The following is a 22,600-nucleotide window of genomic DNA, read 5'->3' on the forward strand; positions in this document are numbered from 1 at the left end:
GCCTTAATTACCTTAAAGGGTCTATCCTTAATAATATCTAAGGAGGACGCATATAGGATTTAATAACCTTAATTTATATTTCTTGTTAGCTTAAGATAAGCTAGGTTACTAATCTAAATAGGTAAGTAATAACTATTATAGTAAGCTACTATGCGAGCTTAAGCTAGTTTAAGAGCTTCCTCTACTTGTATCTAGATATTATAGTAGTTATAATAGAATTGTTCCACTAACTTATGCGTTACTTTAGATTAGTATACTATAGTACTATCTTAAGGGTAAGTGCTATAAAGGAGCTTAAAGGGTAATTCTCCTATAGTAAAACTGCGTGCTATGTTTATTATAAATTAGACGTTAGGTAGTAGTTTATCCTAGCTAACTATAGGCGCGTTATGATTCGCTATTATATATTAAAGGGCAATTTCTATAGTCTAGTTTATCTTCTTACTCTATCTATCTGCCTACAGGTAATAGGTAGTAGTTATAGCTAGGGTGGTGCCTATTTATTTAAACAGTACCTGCTAGAAATATAGGAGGAATTATCTATCCTAATCTAATATAATAGCCTTAGGCAAACCCTATTTATATACTATATAATTGTAGAATCTAATTACCTAGTAATAGGCATTACCTTAGGCTTTATACAGGTTATCTAGGTTGTCTATCTTGCTATATTTTCCGCTTACGCCTAGAATAAGCTTTACTACTTTAGTAGCTTTATCTATTACTATTAGGATATAATTATATCTATTAGGCGTAACTAGCAATCCTATAATAAAGTCTATTATAATTGTATAGAATAGTAGGAAGGGGTACTAAATTAGCTATATTTCTCCTACTATAAGGGAGGTAGATAGCTAACACGTATTGCACTATAGGCAAGCATTAACGTATTTAGTAACAATTTATCTTAGGTATAGTAGATATATTAACTACTATATCCTATTATATATTTAAATTGTACCTAGGTAACCTTTCTTATTATAGGCAAGCTAGAGAATCTCTACACAAAGGGCTTGTAGAATATAGAGGCGTTCCTATCTATCTAGCGCTATCTAGAATATTAACTTTATGCTTATATTAACGCAAAAAGATTCCTAGGTAACCTAAGGATAAGGGTTATCTTTTACTTATTCTAGGATCTTATTATAGATCTTTTGCAAAGGTAAGTTATTAGGTAAAGCTATAACTAGTCGCGCCTAAAAGTCTTTACTTATCTAGAGAAGCTTAGTCTTGTATAACGTGATATAGGGATAAGCCTTAGAGGTAAGAGCAAAAATAGGTTTGTAAATCGCGCTACTTTAGTTAGGTAAAGGCAGGACAATGCCTTCCTGTGCAGCGTGTTTACTTAAAGGGCTATTAGTAACAGGCGCTAAGGTTACCTCCTCCTCTGCTACTAGTAAAACCTAAGGAGGGGGTGGATAATATAGTGCGTCTATAGTATAAATTTAGGATAGGGTGTTAGTATTAATATAGTCCTTCCCTAGGATATAACAAATATCTATCTGTCTATAGTATTGCGCAAGGAATAGTTGCTAAGCCTATAGTTACTCTAAACACTTTCCTTTAACTAGCCTATTATCCTTAAAAGCGCTTATAATAGTAGAGTAATCTATATATACTACAAATTTCTTATAGTCTATATACTATAGGAGCTTCTTAAGAGCCTATACTAGTGCTACTATCTCTAACTCTATAGGCTAGTATCTAGACTTAGTAGGAGACAATATCTTTAACAGGTATAGAATAGGTCGCTTAATTAGGTTGCCTAGATCTATAAGGTCTAACTAGTGCACTACACAGCTAAATCCTTATTCTTAGCTACTATCTATATAAAAAATAAAGGGCTGTCAAAAATTAGGATGCGTAAGGATAGGGGTGTTGCATAGGTGGTTTTTTAAATCCTTAAAGGTAGCCTTATAAAGGAGGTGTTGCTTATCTATTAAAAACTTAGTAGTACCTATAACTTCTATATAACGCCTACGTTTATAGCCTTTTAGTTTAGTATCCTTAAGTAACCTTATCTTAAGCTAGTTAAGAGGGGTATAGATATCTGTAAAATATCCTACAAATTTACAGTAGAAACTAAATAGACCTACTGCATACTTAAGCTATTAGATAGTTTACAGGAATTGCATTACCTATATAGCCTCTATCTTTTCTTATACTATACTAAGTCTAAGCTAGGATATATAGTAGCTAAGCGCCTAGATAGAAGGGTATCTAAAATAACACTTTGTTAATAATAGAGTAACGCCAGCCTTCTCTAAAACCTAGAGGACTTTATTAAGGTAGACTAGATAATCTTCTAGCGTGTAACTAAAGAGGATAATGTCATTTATATAGATAAGGACAAATTCCTATAGGTATTAACTAAAAAGTTATTCTATTCAGTCCTAGAAGAATCCTAGTAAGCACGCTAAACCTATGATTAATCCTAGGAATATTTTATAACCCTAATAGGCAGTTATAAACGCTGTCTTCTACTAGTCCTCTTATATAATGTCTTGTTAAAAGAAACTTTTAATAAAATTAAGCAACGAAAAAACTATAGCTCCCCCTATTATAGACAGGATAGTGTCCTGCTTAGGTAACAAATAGGCGTCTAGGATAAGTGCTTAATTAACCCTTCGCATGTCTACTACTATTTGCGGCTTGTTGTTCTTTTAGACCACAAAAGCTAGGGACGCTACTAGACTAGGAGCTCCTAATAGTACCTTTATAATCCAACCTTGCTCCTTAAGCAGATCTAATACCTAATCTATGGCTTCCTTATCTTGTCTAGACTAGGTGTATAGGGCTTGCTTAAGTTTAGACAGGTTAATACTATTATAAAAGGGAATAGGTATTTTAATCTTATTATTAAAGTAACCTAGTTCCTTACGCTATAATAGCTAATATTATAATAGAATATAGTAGATATAGTTTTAATAGTTACTACTAAACAAGTCTAAGATATTAGCTTTCCCTATTTTAATCTTATCTTCTAGTGTAGTAACAATAAATAGATAGCCTGCTAGAGGGTTATCTAGCTTATCTATCTCCTTAGGGATAGGAAGACCTTTAAATAGATAATCTAGTAAATAAAACATGTCCGCTTCTCATAATAGCAGGACTACCTACTTAAGGTAGCCTAGGATCTATCCCTTTTATATTGCAATGTCGCATTCGCCTAAGTTATTAAAAGGCATTTTAGGTTTATTTCTATGGATAATGCAATTTCTACTAGATACAAAGATACCACGTAATAAGTTAATAATTAGCTGTGCTATAAAGAGGTATCCTATAGTATATAAGGGAGTAGCGTGATGCTAAACTTGTATATAAATACTAGTACCTGCTAGGATAATATAATTACACTTCGCCTAGACTAAGGTTTTCTTCTATTAGGGTATAGGGGTAGTATGCAGCTTAACGTAACACCCACGTATCTATAAGGCTAGGAAGTTGCCTAGAACCTTATTATATATAATACTAACCTTATTTAGTACTAATATATTATTACTAATAATATATAAGACTAGAAGCTTATTAATAATATAGACCTTGCTATATAGATATATAACCTTGCTATTAAATATAGTAAGGGTAAGTAGGAAGTTCTTAATAAATTAAGTAGATTAAGTTAGCACTAACCTAACTCCGTTAATATTTATTACTTGTTCCCTAGGGAGGTTATAAAGCTTTACTCCTAGATAATGTTTTAAATATTTTTAGGTAATTAAGGATACGCTAGCACTACTATTAGGGTAAAAGTTAATAAGAGTATTATCTAGGGTATGCATATAAGCCTTCGCGGGTTTCTTATCTTAAAAGGTTGTTAATAACACTAAAGTAACTAGTGCGACAATAGGTAGGGAGTCCCCCCTATCTATTTTTAGTTAAGAGTCGTCCTTGTCCTTAACGCTAGGGCTAGGTAGAGCAGTATAAATAGTAGAGTGTATTTCTAGAGTATAAATAGGTATTAGGGTAATAGTAGGTAATAACAAATCCGCTTTTACTTAATTATAGATAGTAGTATAGTTAAAGTTAGAGTCGCAGCCATCTATCTAGGGCTCCTTTAAGAGTTTTCTAGAGTAAAAGGCGCGTCTACGCTATTACTTTAGCACCCTAGAGGCTTGTTAGAATTAGAATCGCTAAGATTGTTATAGACTGGCCTTAAGGGAGAATGCAATAAGCGTTAATAATAGTATTTAGTATCTTAAAGGAGGGGTAAGCCCTCTACGCCTTTTTATAGGTGTCTAGTGTGTTCACTTAGTAGTGGTGTTAGACTTGGTCTATCTTGTGTTAGACCTAGGCTTAGGCATAAGCCTAAGCCCTTTATATACCCCTAACCTTCCCTTATAAACTATTGTAAAATTATCTTTCTAGGGGTCTAGGGTTATGTCTTTGTCCTCTATAATTTATATTAGGCTTTGTTACTATATTTTTTAGTTTTATTGTTATATCTTTATATTCCTTCCTAATTTATAACAGGCCTATATATTAAGCAGTACGCGCGCGTAGCGTCTATACGCTTATTTTAGCACCCTACTATAAAAGTTCTAATATAGCTATTCTACCCTACTATAAATTTCCTAAACTTACTTTGTCCTATAACAGATTTTCCCTACTAATTAGCCTTCTCTCTACTCTTTTTCTATTAATCCTGCCTATTAGGCCCCTATTATATCCTTATCTACCGCTGCTAGTGCTAGTAGTAGTAATCTACTATAAGGCGGTTAGACCCCGCGCTAGGCCTACTAAGATAAGGTACGTACTTCTAATATTCTCCCTATATTTCCTATACTAACTTTTTACTTAGCACATATCTCCCTAAATACACTTACTTAGCAGCTTTATTATTTCTAGTAACTTAGATAATAAAGAATATAATAGTAGTTTTATAAAGCCGCTTCCCTATAATTAGTGTATTAACTAGCTTTATCTCTTTAGTAAGTATAACTATTAGGAGGGTAGTAGTAAGTTCCCCTTAATTTTTATTTTCTCTATAGCAAGTTCTAACTATATCTAGGGCGCTTATACAAGTCCTACTATTATAGCCACAAGACCTATACTTAATTAGAAGCTATCCTTGCTAATAACCCTAACGTTTGCCAAGCCCTCTATAACTAGCTTTAGTTTTATTATAGTTACTAGGAGGATCGCCTCTATATTATAAAGAAGGGGACCCTTAGCACCTTTATAGGGAAACCTACTAAAGGCACCTATTACTAGTTTATACTATAGTTCTACTAGCTCTACTATTAGTTTAAGGATCTTATATTAAGGGCTTAAACTAATAATACTATTACTCTACTTGCCCCTACTACCTACTTGCGCGCCTATAATTAGTATTAGCTTAGTGCTATTATTCTATCTACTACTAGTACTCTAGTATTTCTACTTTAGTCTACTATTACACCTTTATATAGTAATTATAGCAACAACAACGTTATATAGCTTGCTACTACTGCTAGTATTACCTTCTAGTGTATTAACTAGCGTATAAACAAGACCTAGGCCTAAACTAACCTTTATATTAATAAGCTTAAGAGCGCTGCTAAGCGCACTACCTATAGTATTAAGACTCTTATTATTAGTATTAATTTCCCTTTATTCCCTTTATATATATTCTAATATTTACTTTCTTTAGGCCTAGGGTGCTATATATTAGTAAACTATTAAAGTATTACCCTCCTCCTACTACTACTACTACTATTGCTTGTACTTATTAACTAAGTCCTCCCCTACCTGCGCTGCGCGTAAGCGTTACTACTATTACTAAGAGATATAGAGGTGTTAGAATAATATAAATAATAGTTTAGGGGGTGCTAGAGGGGGGTTAGTTATAGATAGTAATAGTATAAATACTACTACCTAATTATTAGCTACCTTATAAAACTTTAGTAGTAGGGCACTTACTTAGAGTGTTATTAGGATAAATAAAAGATATCTCTAATACCCTTCTACTTCTTAATTATAACAAAGGTCTAAGTTATTATTCTAGTTTTCTTCTACCCTTACTTCCTAGCTTTTGTGCGTATTAAGCTATTATTATGCGTGATATCCCTATACTTTTCCTTAAACCTATCTAGAGCCTTAGTATCCTACACTACCTCTAGTAGGTGCTATATTAGATTAATATACCCCTTCTATTTTACTAGGACTTAACGCTTCTCTTTTTCTCTTGTATTCTTTATACAAAGGATCTCTTCTACTTCCTATTTATCTAGTATTGCGTCTTTATTTTCTAGAGTAACTATTAGGCCTAGTTATAAGTCCTAAAGCTTTTAGCTTAGTAGTAGGTTATTAGTAGCTCTCTCTAGTAGATCTATATGCATAGTTTTATATAAGTTCCCTAGTAAGTCTAACACTACTATAAGTAGAGTAGGGACTTCTATTACTTTATACTTTACCTATAGCTAGTTAAACTTTTTACTTAGTTAGTTTATCTTTATATTACGTATTATAAACTAAACTATATTACCTTTTAGGAACTTTTTAGCTAGGCGTTAGGACTAGTTTATTACTTCTTATTATTATTACTATTAGAACGTAATAGTAGCTTACACTAGCTCTACACCCCTTTATAGGTATAACAAGAACGCTATAGCCTCTCTATAAGGATTTTTAGGCTTTACTAGTAGTAATATTATCTTTTATAGCGTGTCTATAGTATACCTATTTAAAAGTAGATTTAGGCTAATACTAGTTATACTAGAGTCCCTATTATTAAGTGTAAGTTAGCAGGCTAGTAGGTAGTTAGGCTAGTTAGTCTGCTTAAAGCATACTATTATGCGCAGCACTGCCTGCACTTCTTAGTTTACCCGCTCTGTCCTACTGTCTATCTAGGGGTGGTATGTAGTAGACAGTAACTAGTTTATCTTTATTATCTAGTATAACGTTGTCTAGAAGGATCCTAACTAGTCTAAGCCTTAGTTAGTAATAATAGAGGATAGGAAGCCCTAGAACTGCTACTAGTTGTCCTAGAAGATCCTTATATAATAATTAGCTACTATAGAGACTGTTACTTTAAGCTAAATATATTTAGATAATCTATTAGTAATAACTAATAGGTACTAGGGTTTGCTATTATCTTTTATAGGTAGGTTAACTATAAAATCTATAGATATTTAGGACTAGTATTGTAACGCGACTAGTATAGGTTGTAATAGACCCTATTAGCGCTTCTAGGAGATATAAGCACTATAATAATAGTAGTTTTAAATATACTATATAATATCTCCTAATATTCTATCCTAATAATAGTTATAGTGTAGTATTTAAAATATTATATTCTTTCTTAGATATTCTACTAAACCTAATTTATATGCTTGCTATATAATAGTAGTTATAAGGGGTTCCTATATTAGTAACTAAATAACACCCCTCTAGAGCAAAGTGCCATGTGCACTAATTACATAGTCCCTAATCTATTGCTTTATATTAGCTAAAACTAGGAAAGACCTAGTGCCTTTCTAAACTGCATTAAGACGTACTTAGTATGTCTTATCTTCTAGTACTGCTTTGTCCTATAGTGTCTATATATATAGGTTAGCAAAGAGGCTAGCACCCTTTAGTAACTTAGACGCCTCCTCTGCTTCTAACACTGTAACCTAAATTAATTTAGGGCGCATTACTAACTATAGTGTTGCTTTAGAGGAGTTTAAGTCTTATAGTTATCTACTTAAGGTATTAGGTTATCCTACAAGATAGCTAGGTCTATACTGTAGGATATACTAATATTTTAAAAGTTCCTCTGCCTAGTAGCACTATTACTTGCTTAAGCTTTAAAGGCTAGTAAAGTACTCTAAGTTTTTATAGTCTATAAATATTGTGAATAGCTTATAAATACTCTATAACTCTACTAACTAACTTTTAAGACACTTAATAATAGCAAGTAATTCCTTATTATATATAGTGTAGTTTTGTCTCTCTAGCGTTAGTGCTATAGAGTAGTAAGTAACTAGGCGCTAGACGCCCCTAACCTTTTGCAATAAGCAACCCCTAAGAGCATATCCTAAATAGTCTGCTTCTAATAATATTTCTTTAGCTAGGTCCTATTATATTAATACTAGTCCTAATATAAACGCCTTTTTTAGCGCATTAAATACACTTTATTCTTCCTCTCCCTATTAAAATAGGGTGTTCTTCCTAGTTAGTTAGTTTAAAGGTGCTGCTACTTTAGAAAACTTCGCGATAAAATTATAGTAGAAGTTAGCAAAACCTAGGAAACTCCTTACCTCTCTTATATTCCTAGGGGATTCCTATTCCTATACTGCCCTAAGCTTTTTAGGGTTAGGTCTAAGTAATTTGCCTGCCTTAATAATATAGCCTAGGTAGCGTACCTCCTTAACACTAAAAGTATATTTCTCTAAGTCTAGGTGTAGTCCTGCTTCTTTTAATAGTATAAGTATATACTTTACTTTTTCTATATAGTTAAACTAGTCTCCTCCTAAATAAATTAGGATATTATTAAGGTAGGCTATTGTATATAATCTAAGTAACTCTACAAGCGCGGTATTAATATATTATTAGAAAGTAGATAGCGCACTACTAAGACTAAATAGATATACTAACTATTTATATAACCTAAACTAGGTGTAGAAAGTAGTTAAGGACTTATAACCTTCTACTATTCTAACTTTATAAAAGGCAGTATAAATATCTACTTTTATAAACTAATTTACGCTAGATAGTGTGTGCAAAGTTTCCTTAATAAGTAGTAGTAGGTATTAGTCTAAGGTTGTTATGCTGTTAAGCATCTAGTAGTCTACATACAGACGCTAACTACCTAATAGCTTCTTTACTAGCAACACTAGAGCTCTAGCTACAGAAGAGCTTGCTTAGATCTAGCCCTTGTCTATTAATCTAGTAAGTTATATTCTTAGTTCTAGCAATTAATTACGCGATATAGGGTACAGGGGACCCTATAGGGGGTTAGGCTAGGTTCTATCTAGGAGAGTTATTAACTAAATATAGTAATCTATACTACCTTAATAAGGTAGTAAACTACTTGCTAACTCTTTGTTAAACAGGTCCTTAAACTCTTATAGTTCTAGTAGTAACTTTGTCTTTCTAGTTTTATACTTAGGTTTATAGGAAACTATATTACTAGTAATATAGATAGTATGTATATTAATAGGACTTCCCTTATTAACACTTCCTAGATATTTTATTAGGCGTAAGTTATATATTACTTATAATATATCTAGTATATTTATTGTAAAAATTTATACCTATATATCTTCCTATTAGGGTTCTTAATTTAGCAACCCTGCTATAACTAAACCTAAGATAATAGAGATATAAGTAGGATGTGGGCGTCTCCTGCTCTCTTATACTACTATATTTCCCGCCTTCCTAATTATTAATTCACCTTATAGAATGTCTATAACAACGCCCTCTCTACAAAGCTATAGTCTGCCTAGTATTAGTTAATAGCAAAGATAAGGTACTATATAAGCTAAAAGCTAAGACTACTAACTATTTAAATTATAGTCTAATACTACTAACTATATAATTCTTATACCCTTAGTAATTCCCTAGGTATGTTATAAGGGTTACGGGGGAATATTAATAAAGGTCCTACTAATCTATCTTGCTAACTTTTCCTTAACTGCACTAAAACACTAGCACCCTAAATTAACTATTGCTTGCACGTTCTCTACTCTACCTAGAAGGAGGGGGATAAAGAAGGGAAGATTATTTAACCCTGCCTTAATATCTAGGGGACACTTAATAGCCTCTACTATTAATAATTCCTCTATTATAGTGTCCTCCTTATACCCCTAACTTAGCCTAGGGTTAGGGGTAGCTAGTTTCCTAAATTAGGGCCGCTTGCTAATACTACAACTATCTTAACACCTACTAGTTATAGTAATAGGGTATTAGGACATGCACGTACAAAATAACCGCCCTATCCACACTAGGTGTAGACCTTTGCTAGTTTCTGTGTATTAAATAGGTCCTATAGGATCTAGTTAGGACGTAATATTAGTAGTTTAGTAGGTACACTTAATAAGGCTACTACTTCTACTATATTTATATTACTATCCTAATCTAAGGTAGACTTCTACTAGGGTTCCTTAGACTTACTAGCCTAAAGAAAACCTAGTTCTAGAGAGGCTATTTTAATATCTACTATAATTATCTTATATTCCTCTATAGCTATATTATAGTTTGTCCTAAAGACTCCCCTATTAAGGGAAACTAAGCGCATGCAGCTATTAAGAGATTACTAAAGTTATAAAAGCTTCTATTTATTATCCTAGTATAAACCTCTTAACTATATAAGAAGCTATATAAAATTTATAAAGAACTCTATAAAAGGTTAATTTTAGCCCTAATATAAGTGTTCTAACGCAACTTAGGCGCGCTCCTGCCTATAATAGTTGCTATAATAGAATACTAGGTAGTTAAGAAACCTGCTTATATCCTAACGCTTATATGCACTATCCTTAAAGTATAGTGCTATAGCGCGCTAGACTATAGGCAATAACTAGGACTAAATATATATAAACCTTGCCTCTTTATCCCTAATAAAGACCTTATCTACACGCAGTTTAAACTCTATAGTTATTTACTAGGAGGAGAAGTTTACCTTAGTGCTATTATATAGCAAGCTAACTAGGAAGGGTTTGTAATATAAGGCAGGAGAGGGTGGAGGTAGCATATTATTAAACCTAGCAGACTTAGAGGAGGGTTAGGATAGAATCTAATTGCGTATTTCCTTGTTCTGTTAGCGTAGTATAGCTATTATAGCAGAGTCTTAAGCTTATTATTCTATTAAACTATAGACCTATTATATTAGCCTTTCTACTATATTAGGTTGCACCTAGTTATTCTAAATATCTAGCGCGTCTATCTCTTATTACTATTATAGTATGTTTAGAAGAAGATACTAAAATATTATAGACTAGCCTTAAGGGAGAATGTAATAAGCGTTAATAATAGTATTTAGTATCTTAAAGGAGGGGTAAGCCCTCCACGCCTTTTTATAGGTGTCTAGTGTGTTCGCTTAGTAGTAGTGTTAGACTTGGTCCGTCTTGTGTTAGACCTAGGCTTAGGCATAAGCCTAAGCCCTTCACAAAGATTAAAATTATTATCAAAAACTCTTAACACGACGTCCACTAGGAAAGACACTTGTTTTTAAAATCTAGGGTGTTATTTATAGGCATTATCCTTGTAATTCTTACTATAGAACTAACACAGGTATTATAATACAGGCATTGTTATTGCTAACATTGCTAGGGCAAGCGCTTAAAAGGGGCGGGTGGCTAGCGGCAGTAGACGTGGGGTATTAGTTTAAGGGGAAACTAGCTCCTGTCTCTTACTTTATTACTTATATCGCTACTCCTATTACTAATTACTACGCTGTTTACCCCTTAGGTTATTTTATTCCTAAGCCTGCTTTTGCTATAATATTTCTTAAGCGATGTCCTTAAATTTGTGACGAGCCTGCTGTTAAGCCTATTATCTCTAACTCTTAAAGGCCTGTTCGCAAGGTCTCTCTTTTTAGTAGTATTAATTAATAAAAGATTCTATAGTTATCCCTCTGTATACTAAGATAGTAGCTATTAGGGTAGGGTCTAGGTCTTGCTAGATTTTTAAGATTATTATTATTTCTTGCAAAATAGCGTTATAACCCACTTTATATAGTAATATCTATTTTTTAGTAATATAGTCCTATACTAACTATCCCTTACTAAAATAATACTTAAGCTCCCCTACTTCTTTATTAGTAGATAGAAGGTCACGCTAGAAGTAGTAGCAAAGCGCTAGGATCTACGCGTTAATACTTACTATTATCTAGTTATACTCTAGCTATAAGAGGGACCTATACTAGGTCTGTGCTTTCCCTTTTATATAAAGTAGTAGGACCTCTAGAACTTACTTATATCTATATTATTAGACGCATTAGCTAATCTATTATATATATAGCTTAATACTAGTATGTCTATTAAAGCTACCTATTTTATTAGGTTTTAATTATTAGGAGCCTTAGAATAGTAGGTTAGGTGTACTATTATTAGCTACACTATCCTAATAACGTTAGCGTTCCTTGTCCTAGCAACAATAATATTAACTATTCCGCAAGCGATTGCTATTAGACAAGGAGCTACTAGGATCTAATAAATAGCGGTAGTAACGCTAATACTAGACTAAACCTAGTATACTCTATTACTGTAGCAGAGGCTAGTATTACCCTACTAGTACCTCTATTAGGTACTCTTGTTAGGAGTTATAATGTTAACAGTAGGAATGCTTAGAGTGTCCTAGTAGCAAGAAAGAACAGGCAATTTCTTCTATTTCTTGCGTCTATCTAAGCTACTCCTGCTCCTACTAGTTGCGTGGTCTAAAGGGATCCTATAGAGGGTACGCGTCTTGCTACTAGTAGCAAGGACTAAAGAATTTGCGTTAAGGGTGCCTATCTTGTCCTATAGTAGCATCCCCCTTTATTCTATCCTTAGTTATAGGTCCTTGTATAAATTAGGAACACTAGAACTCTAGGTTATCTTAATTAAGTCTATTACTATTAATATATTTATTAGTAACCTATTACTATTCCTTATAATGCACCTAAGATAATAGTTAGCTTACTATAGTAGCTGTAGCTTAATAGGCGTTAGAAAATTTAATAATCTATCTAATTATAGGTAATACTACTCTATTATTCTAGCGTTAAAGGACTTCTAAAGTAATTATAGCGTCCCTTTAATATTAATTATTAGAGTACTAGGCTAGGTTCTAGCGTGGTAGTAGTGGGCCCCTAGATAAACCTATTACCGCGCTAGTTCTACTATTTCCTCTACTTATTATATTAGTAGTTATTCCTAGTAAAGCTAAGGCACGCAGATTTTCTAATATTAGTTATAGTTTAGCAAAGTAGTAAGTAAGACACAATATCTTAATAGGTTATAACTAAGGAAGATAGGGATCTAATAAGTCTAAAGATAATAATAACACTAGGGTAGGTAGACTTAGTAGTAGTAGATTAAAAACAAATATAGGCTCTACGCTAGCTAATAGTAATATAGTCTCCTTATTAGTAGGTAGTAGTATAGGTCCTATATTAGTTAGTAGTCCTTTAGGGATTATTATAATTCCTATAGATATTACTAAAGGTAGGGGTGCGAGTTATTATTATTAAAAAGGAAAGGATTAAGAAGGAAGAGGTTTAGAGGAAAATAGAGGCTAGGGCTTAGTTAAGAATAATAAGAAGTATAGGCAGGCTAGGCCTAGCTTCTCTAGCTCTAGTCCTATTTCTAGTTCTAGTAGGTCTAGATAGGCGGCAGCTTTTCCTTTCCCTTTAACTTTGTTATTACCTATTATAGGAGCGCTTACTAGATCCTATAGTTTATCCTAACTAGCTAGAGCCTTACTTTTTACTCTAGCCGCGACTTGTTTATTATAGTTACCCTTACTAGAAGGTGCTACTATTACACTTACTTTTGCTCCTAGATTTAACTTATCCTTTCCCTATCTAGATAATAGTACTATAGGATAATCTATCTCTAGTGTAGTTAAGCTTGTGTTAGAAGAGGTAGTATTAGACAAGCAAGTATTATACTCTAGCTCTTCTAGTAGTAGTAGGTTACTAGGGTTAATCCCTAAGCTTTTAAGTTCTTAGTTGCTAACTAGCTTTTGTTTTAGTAGTATATAGGATAGATATTACTAGGTTTTAGTCTACTCTAATACTATATAGGTGTTATTAGATAGGGAGGAGGTAATATATTTGCTTTTAGCGTGTGATAGCTATATAGCGCAAGGTTATTAAAGTCTAGAGACTAGTATATTTAGGTAGTATAAGGGAAGTATTAGGCCTCTTAAATAGGCAAGCGCTAGCTAGACTATAATAGTACTAGTTTGTTTGTGCAAAACGCGTAATATAACTATAAGTTTAACTAATATAATATAGATTAAATAGCTTTAGCTACTAGATATAATATCTAATAATAAGGAGGGCCTAAATATAGTGTGTAATATAATTATATTGTCCTAGTCTAGGAGGATAGGAGCTATCTATAGGCAAGCACCGCCAAGAGGCTAAGCCCGTCACACGTGACCCAGGCGTTCATGACACAGCATCTCTAAGCCCGCATCCATGGACCCCAATTACCGTTACGTCTACGGTGTGTCCGGCAACGGTATCCCCGCTCCTGGTACCGATGTTCCCATTGCCCGTTACAGCAACGGTCTAGGAATTGTCCACGCATCCTTTTACGGATATCTTTTCAAGTCCGACTGGAAGACGGGCACATTCAAGCAGTGGATCCCTCAAAATGGAGAGAGTTGCCCTACTGAGCCCATCTTCATCCAGCGCCCTGGTGCAACGGAGGAGGACGATGGTATCGTCATCTCAATCCTCATCAACAAGGAGGGTACCCACAGTATTCTTGTTGGTCTTGATGGTAAGACATTTGAGGAGGTTGCCAGGGCCGATATGCCCCAAGTTTATGCTCTTGGACCTCACGGTTCTTTTGTCGATGGTGACTTCGGTCTCTAGAGTAGTCAAATGTATGTGACAATGAAAGGTGGCTTCGATAGAGTAGTTGGGTATTGATGTACTTACATAATAACTGCAGAGATGTAAGTAACCCAATCGAAATATCAGTGTTATCAAATGTCCTTCTTTCAAGTCCCGTTAGATTCATAGTCAGTTACATGGTCGTCATGGCTCACGTGGCTCACCGTCCATACGTGCGCATGTTAGTTCACGACTTTCATGATCAGATCGACGCTTAAGGCCAGCTCAAAGCCAGTGGCTTCACGCATTATCCAACAAGGACAGCTATTCAGATTGTGGTCCTAATTAGATTACATACTCATGGAAAAGGAAAAGGTACTTGCTATTGCAGAAGAAAATTGATCCATGGGAAGTAAGGCGAGCGCTTGGCGTCAGCGCGCTTACGCATACTTGAATACAACACGCAGACTTAAGTCTGCATGGCATCTGAGGAGGATGCGTTTCCCTTTCGCCATGACTGTGCAGTTAACATGAGATCAATAACTGCATGAACTTGTTGATAATAACGCTAATTCCGGTACATGACTCTAACACCACACCATAATTTGACACTCAGGTATCAATACAGACATCCCTATACGAGGGGGGGAAGATCGCCTTGCTTGAGATTCCTCTGTGCCGTATTAGATCGAAATACTGCCAACAGCGAGCGATCAGTTGCTTATTCCCCTCTTCATCCTTGCTCAGCACTTCGTACGCGATATTCAGAGGGAAAAGCGCGGCAGCTGGGCCAAACAGCTTCAAGTCTTCTTGAAGTAGATACTCCATACATTGACAGATCTTGGACGCAAGTGTAGTGATTCGTGCAAATGGTGGTTCCTCATCCTGGTCTGGCGTAGATACGACATCTTTTTCACCCGGCAAATAAGGCGTCAGCTTGTCAAGCTCGACCAGGGAGACGATTTCGAATGCCCACATATGAGTGTGTACATTCGCTGCGACCAGGCTAGGGAACCAAAAAGACCTGGCTCCATTTTCGAAAGCTTGTGGACTGTCGGCTTTTAGAATGGGACCAGGGGGTTCACTTATGTCTCTTCCGAATCGGTCATTCCATCTTGATAGACGCCCCAAGACCATTTCTAGCTTGGCTTTCAACTGGTGTGCTTTCATGACTGCCGCATACCAAGGTAGGGTTGGCAAAATATCGATTGCTTCCATGATGGATGGAATAACGGCGCCATCACTGATGAGAGCTTGTATTGCGGACGGCGGATGGTGCCGGAATGGGATTCTCAACCAATTCTCTTGAGCAAGAAACGTGGATTTCCGTGCAGCCAGAGCTTGGAATAGCTAGCGCAATCGTTAGGTGGGTGTGCGAAGTCTAAGTCCGATGTTACTACTTACCAGCACAGGTCTGCAGCCAATGAAAATGGCATGGAACTCTTTGCGGCTGAACAGGTCAGGGGGCGACAAGTTGATCAGCGCGCCAAGGCCTCCCGTATGTGCATGTATACCGTTGTCCGAGATCGGGAGCATCAACTGGTGAAGTCGAGTGGTTAGCGGGTATCGTTCAAGCTGGGTGATACACGCGTACCTCTACCATTGCTAGGCACACAATAGCAGCTGCGGTCTCTACACTGAAGAAGCTCTTCATCGACACCAGCTCTTTGTTTAGCCTCTGCAGTGTGTTGTGGTAAGCTTCTTGGCTGTGGAAGCTTTTGCTTTTTGCTTGTGTGCTACTGTCGAGTATTGACGCAGCGAAAGCTTGAGTCGCTAGGTAGAGCAGCTTCCTCGAGCCTGAGCCCACACGAGCAACCAGGCCCGGCAGTATGCCCACCCATGCTCCACAGACTTGGCTCGTACTGAGATCGAATGTTGGGGGACCTTGTTGATACTTAGGAATGAAGCAGCTAAGAACCACGGCTGTGAACTCTTGAGGCGTTGCAGAGTCAACGGGTCGACAGATTTGAGATGGTGGAGGTTGTCCAGCAACGGTACGCTCTACATTGCGCGTTTTTGAGCCGGTAGTAGAAGCAGCAGCCTCAGAAGACCGTTTGTTGGTTCGACCCTTTCTGGAAGACTTTTGCAGTGTGGTCACCTTGTACGGAATAAAAACTGGGTCAAGCTTGTAGCCTCCGCACTCACGCCCAGTCAGGCAGCACTGTGAGCAGGTCGGTAGCTTTCCGTCACACTAGAGGCAGCAGTCAGACAGACTGACATAAATGTCTTAGGTGTGAGTAGATGCCCGGACGCTTACCCCTATCTTATGGGCTCTGCAGGTGTGACAAACGGTACTCTGCTTTAACTTCATACCAGCGTCAAAAACAAAACGTTCTTTCTGTGAGCTCCACTTCGCCAATCAGCGGATCCTGAGGAGTCCCAGCCCTGTGGTCAGGATGTTGGAGGGTCGAGGCGGTGTTAGTTGGACGAGGCGCGGGAGTGACAGGAGGAAAGGTGAGGGCTGAATAACGCATGATATTCCGCCAAGGGCCACACCGGTCTTTGCGGCCTAGGAGTCCTGAGGGGATTAGCAGCGAGACTATTTCTGCTATAGGACATAGCGTGCAAGAAAGAGGGGAAGAAGGGCCGACCAGACAAAGAGCAACAAATGGGAAGATGAATGTACGGGTTAGTCAGCCAGCCAATTGCGTGGCTGTCTGGACCGTAATTTCGAACATCACACTTTAGATACGACGTACTGACCCATAAATATCAGTAATTGAAACAGTAGCGGCGCTCATGTCCTTCAGAGGAACTATGACTACCTAGAGGATAGTGAGAACACTTAAGATTTATTACCGGTAAGGAATTGAGATCACCTTACCGCGCCATACCTAGGTAGCTTACCTATCGGTATGCTTCAACCAAACTCACAGGAAATGATTGTCATCTTATAGCGGACTGTTAGCCGGCTTCTCGGCCCTTCATTTTGATATGAATAATACATACTGCAGGCTCGATGAGTATTGCACTACATTCCAGCATTCAGAACTTGGTTCAACCCTCGGAGGTTGATGATGATAGAGTTCGTGGCCAAGCAGACGCTTACCGGTACCTGCGAACGACACGGTACTATCTCCCCACAATGCACGCTCTGACCACTCATCCTCCCCGCAGATCATCCATGGTCAGACAACTGACATGACTATAGTAGCTAAGACTAAATAGGCAGTATCCAAGCATCGCGATGGGGGACTGCATGACTTCAAAGGCACAATAGAGATCACGAACGTCGATCCTGATGGCATTGGGCGATGCGGGGTGTGCGCAGCAGGAGTTTTGACTCGGCGGTAAGCATTTGGGCATTTGGTTTCGGTGTACGACTTTCACTCCTGGCGGGTGATTCTCGCGAGATTTGTTCTTGTTTCAGCGGGCAACCCTCACATACTACATGTCTGTCACAGCGACGTGTGAGTCTTGTGACTGATCGAAAAGTGCATCTGCTGATCAGAAGGTCCGCCAGTAGAATAAGCCACCTATGTGTCTGAGCTATCGCGACAAAGTACAATTGGGCCGATAACCAAATATTTCCCATAAGCTCCTGCTCAACCATTGTCGGCTGCGTTCTTCCGAAAACCCTAGATACATGTTTTCTTATCGTCGCGCTGCTTCCGTAGTAAATGCAACGCGAGTGGATGATGTGAACCTGAAGAGCAAGAAGGAAAACCGAGCGTCTCTTTACACATTCGCATTTGGCCCAGCTTCGGATCCTGAACTTCAACATTCTGTCAGGACCAATGCTAGGTAGATATGCGAGAACCAAATCAGTTATGATACATCGAATGAGCAATCAGTGCTTGATTCAATCAATTCCTGCCCGGAGAAAACCTTGCTGATCTTGGAACACCACGAGAAAGGTATGAATTCTTCTCAGGAAATGTGTTGCTTTGCGAATACCTAATGCTTCTAGACCGTGGTTGGACTTTCACGAAATGTGATATTAAGAACTGAATGCTGGCAATCTTCTGGTCGTCGAATTTCACATAGATGAATTCGAGGATCCACCGCTCCAATGAGGTCAAGCCACTGCTCCATTTCCCGTTATTTTGCATTGAACGTTTGTATCATAGCCAAGTCCTTGTGCCTCAGTACGGCATCTTAGTGCGGGGACTCGATTTCTGGAACTGGAAGGACCACATCCATGATTACAAGGTGACTATGAGGTTCCATTGCAGCTACTAGACGGCGAAGGATGGATATCGCCTCTTCATCTGGCCAATCGTGGATAATGGTTCTCAAAAGATATATCTCAGCGCCCTTGACCGGTTGCTCTTTGAACATGTTATGCTTTTGCAGATCGATCCTTTCTGAAATGCTTTTGGGAAGTGTTTCGACATACTCTTTGGCGTTAATAATGGTAGCGGGCAAATCTTGGATGACGACACGGAGCATAGGATATGCTGTTGCCAGCGTAGCCGCTGTGGCACAACTGTCTCCGCCAACCTGTCGAGGAAAGTCAGCGGTTGCAGTCCACTCTTGCTTGAGGTTATGTGATAGAATACTTACATCGATTACGGTGGCTCCCTCTTCCAGAGAATCCTAGTTAAATCCATTCAGTAAATGTTCCACTTTGGCACCCATGTTTACTACAATTGACTTTTCATATCAGAATCGAATTCAGTCCTAATATCTGGACAGGGCTTGAGATGATTGAAGAAAGGCAAATCTGTTTTGGCGGAAATGTTGTACGGTATGCTGTCTGATTCGGTACCTTGGTGCCCCCCCATGTCTCTGTAGCTTCGGTGAATGCAGCTATTGTTATAGACTGGCCTCAAGGGAGAATGCAATAAGCGTTAATAATAGTATTTAGTATCTTAAAGGAGAGGTAAGCCCTCTACGCCTTTTTATAGGTGTGTAGCGTGTTTACTTAGTAGTAGTGTTAGACTCTATCTATCTTTATGTTAGGCCTAGGCTTATGTATAAGCCTAAGCCCTTTACATACCCCTAACCTTCCCTATAAGCTATTATAAAATTGTCTTTAGGGGTCTAGGGGTGTACCTTTATACCCTATAATCTATATTAGGCTTTTTTACTATATATTTAGGTTTTATTATTATATCTTTATATTCCTTCCTAACTTATAATAGGCCTATATATTAAGTAGTACGCGCGCGTAGTATCTATACACTTATTTTAGCACCCTACTATAAAAGTTCTAACCTAGCTATCCTACACTAGTATTAATTTCCTAAAACTTACCTTATTATATAGTAGATTTTCCCTACTAATTAGCCTTCTCTCCACCCTTTTTCTATCTATCCTGCCTATACTACCCTTATTATATCCATATCTACTACTACTAGTGCTAGTAGTAGTAAACTACTCTAAGGTAGTTAGACTCTACGCTAGGCCTACTATAATAATATACGTACTTCTAATATTCTTCCTAAAATTTCCTATACTAACTTTGTGTTATGGACTAGCCTTAAGGGAGAATGCAATAAGCGTTAATAATAGTATTTAGTATCTTAAAGGAGAGGTAAGCCCTCTACGCCTTTTTATAGGTGTGCAGTGTGTTTGCTTAGTAGTAGTGTTAGACTTGGTCTATCTTGTGTTAGACCTAGGCTTAGGTATAAGCCTAAGCCCTTTATATACCCCTAACCTTCCCCTATAAACTATTGTGAAATCGTCTTTCTAGGGGTCTAGGGTTATATCTTTGTCCTCTATAATCTATATTAGGCTTTATTACTATATATTTTTAGGTTTTATTATTATATCTTTATATTGCTTCCTAATTTATAATAGGCCTATATATTAAGTAGTACGCGACTATAGTGTCTATACGCTTATTTTAGCACTCTACTATAAAAGTTCTAATATAGCTATCCTATCCTATTATAAATTTCCTAAACTTACTTTATTATATAATAGATTTTCCCTACTAATTAGCCCTCTCTCTACTCTTTCTTTATTAAATCCTACCTATCTAGCCCCTATTATATCCTTATCTACTACAACTAGTACTAGTAGTAGGGATCTACTATAAGGTACTTAGACCCTGCACTAGGCCTACTAAGATAAGGTGCGTACTTCTAATATTCTCCTTATATTTCTTATACTAACTTTTTACTTAGTATACATCTCCCTAAATATAGTTACTTAGTAGCTTTATTATTTCTAGTAACTTAGATAATAAGGAATATAATAGTAGCTTTATAAAGCCGCTTCCCTATAATTAGTATATTAACTAGCTTTATCTTTTTAGCAAGTGTAACTATTAAGAAGGTAGTAGTAAGTTCCCCTTAATTTTTATTTTCTTTATAGCAAGTTCTAACTATATCTAGGGCGCTTATATAAGTCCTGCTATTATAGCTATAAGACTTATACTTAATTAGAAGCTATCCTTACTAATAATCCTAATATTTGCTAAGCCCTTTATAACTAGCTTTAGTTTTATTATAGTTACTAGGAGGATTGCCTCTATATTATAAAGAAGGGGACCCTTAGCACTTTTATAGGGAAACCTACTAAAGGCACCTATTACTAGTTTATACTATAGTTCTACTAACTCTACTATTATTTTAAGGATCTTATATTAAGGGCTTAAACTAATAACACTATTACTCTACTTGCCCCTACTACCTACTTACGCGCCTATAATTAGTATTAGCTTAGTGCTATTATTCTATCTACTACTAGTGCTCTAGTATTTCTCCTTTAGTCTACTATTACGCCTTTATATAGTAGTTATAGTAATAATAATATTATATAGCTTGCTACTACTACTAGTATTATCTTCTAGCGTATTAACTAGCGTATAAATAAGACCTAGGCCTAAACTAACCTTTATATTAATAAGCTTAAGAGCGCTGCTAAGCGCACTACCTATAGTATTAAGACTCTTATTATTAGTATTAATTTTCCTTTATTCCCTTTATATATATTCTAATATTTATTTTCTTTAGGCCTAGGGTACTATATATTAGTAAGCTATTAAAGTACTACCCTCCTCCTACTACTACTACTACTACTACTACTTATACTTATTAACTAAGTTATCCTCTACCTACGCTATATATAAGCGTTACTACTATTACTAAGAGATATAGAGGTGTTAGAATAATATAAATAATAGTTTAGGGGGTGCTAGAGGGGGGTTAGTTATAGATAGTACTAGTATAGATACTACTACCTAATTATTAGCTATATTATAAAACTTTAGTAGTAGGGCACTTACTTAGAGTGTTATAAGGATAAATAAAAGATATCTCTAATACCTTTCTACTTCTTAATTATAATAAAGGTCTAAGTTATTATTCTAGTCTTATTCTACTCTTATTTCCTAGCTTTTATACGTATTAGCCTATTATTTTAAGTAATATCCCTATACTATTCCTTAAACCTATCTAGAGCCTTAGTATCCTATACTACCTCTAGTAGGTGCTATATTACATTAATATACCCCTTCTATTTTACTAGGACTTAATACTTCCCTTTTCCCCTTATATTCTTTACATAAAGGATCTCTTCTACTTCCTATTTATCTAGTATTATATCTTTATTTTCTAGAGTAACTATTAGGCCTAGTTATAAGTCCTAAAGCTTCTAGCTTAGTAGCAGGTTATTAGTAGCTCTCTCTAGAAGATCTATATATATAGTCTTATATAAGTTCCCTAGTAAGTCTAATACTACTATAAGTAGAGTAAGGACTTCTATTACTTTATACTTTCCTTATAGCTAGTGAAACCTTTTACTTAGTTAGTTTATCTTTATATTATATATTATAAACTAAACTATATTACCTTTTAGGAACTTTTTAGCTAGGCGTTAGGACTAGTTTATTACTTCCTATTATTATTACTATTAGAATATAATAGTAGCTTATACTAGTTCTACACCCCTCTATAGGTGTAATAAGAACGTAATAGCCTCCCTATAAGGATTCTTAGGCTATACTAGTAGTAACACTATTTTTTATAGTATATCTATAGTATACCTATTTAAAAGTAGATTAGGGCTAATACTAGTTATACTAGAGTCCCTATTATTAAGTGCAAGTTAGTAGGCTAGTAGGTAGTTAGACTAGTTAGTCTGCTTAAAGCATACTATTATACGCAGCACTACCTGCACTTCTTAGTTTACCTACTCTATCCTACTATCTATCTAGGGGTGGTATATAGTAGACAGTAACTAGTTTATTATTATTATCTA

General features: G+C 36.2%; 3 protein-coding genes across 3 annotated transcripts; all 3 read right to left on the reverse strand.

Annotated features, from left to right (window-relative positions):
- Positions 1-14,341: 14,341 nt before the first annotated feature.
- On the reverse strand, positions 14,342-14,680 carry IAQ61_007059 (uncharacterized protein; the record flags this gene model as incomplete). Its single annotated transcript, XM_066097421.1, has 3 exons — positions 14,342-14,482; positions 14,555-14,610; positions 14,674-14,680. 3 exons carry the CDS (start codon positions 14,678-14,680, stop codon positions 14,342-14,344), a joined length of 204 nt encoding a protein of 67 aa, XP_065952898.1.
- Positions 14,681-14,787: 107 nt separating this feature from the next.
- Positions 14,788-16,958, reverse strand: IAQ61_007060 (uncharacterized protein). Its single transcript, XM_066097422.1, has 5 exons — positions 16,801-16,958; positions 16,707-16,754; positions 16,044-16,640; positions 15,854-15,988; positions 14,788-15,799 (listed from the first exon to the last, which is right to left on the reverse strand). The coding sequence occupies exons 1-5, from the start codon at positions 16,921-16,923 to the stop codon at positions 15,062-15,064; spliced, it is 1,641 nt and encodes a 546-aa protein (XP_065952899.1). The 5' UTR covers positions 16,924-16,958; the 3' UTR covers positions 14,788-15,061.
- A 1,589-nt stretch (positions 16,959-18,547) lies between these two features.
- IAQ61_007061 (uncharacterized protein) lies at positions 18,548-18,841 on the reverse strand (the record flags this gene model as incomplete). The annotated part of the gene is made up of 1 exon (XM_066097423.1): positions 18,548-18,841. The coding sequence occupies one exon, from the start codon at positions 18,839-18,841 to the stop codon at positions 18,548-18,550; it is 294 nt and encodes a 97-aa protein (XP_065952900.1).
- Between the last annotated feature and the right edge of the window lie 3,759 nt (positions 18,842-22,600).

Source organism: Plenodomus lingam, assembly GCF_022343315.1.
Source record: "Plenodomus lingam strain CAN1 chromosome Unknown contig_26, whole genome shotgun sequence".
Lineage (NCBI taxonomy): Eukaryota > Fungi > Ascomycota > Dothideomycetes > Pleosporales > Leptosphaeriaceae > Plenodomus > Plenodomus lingam.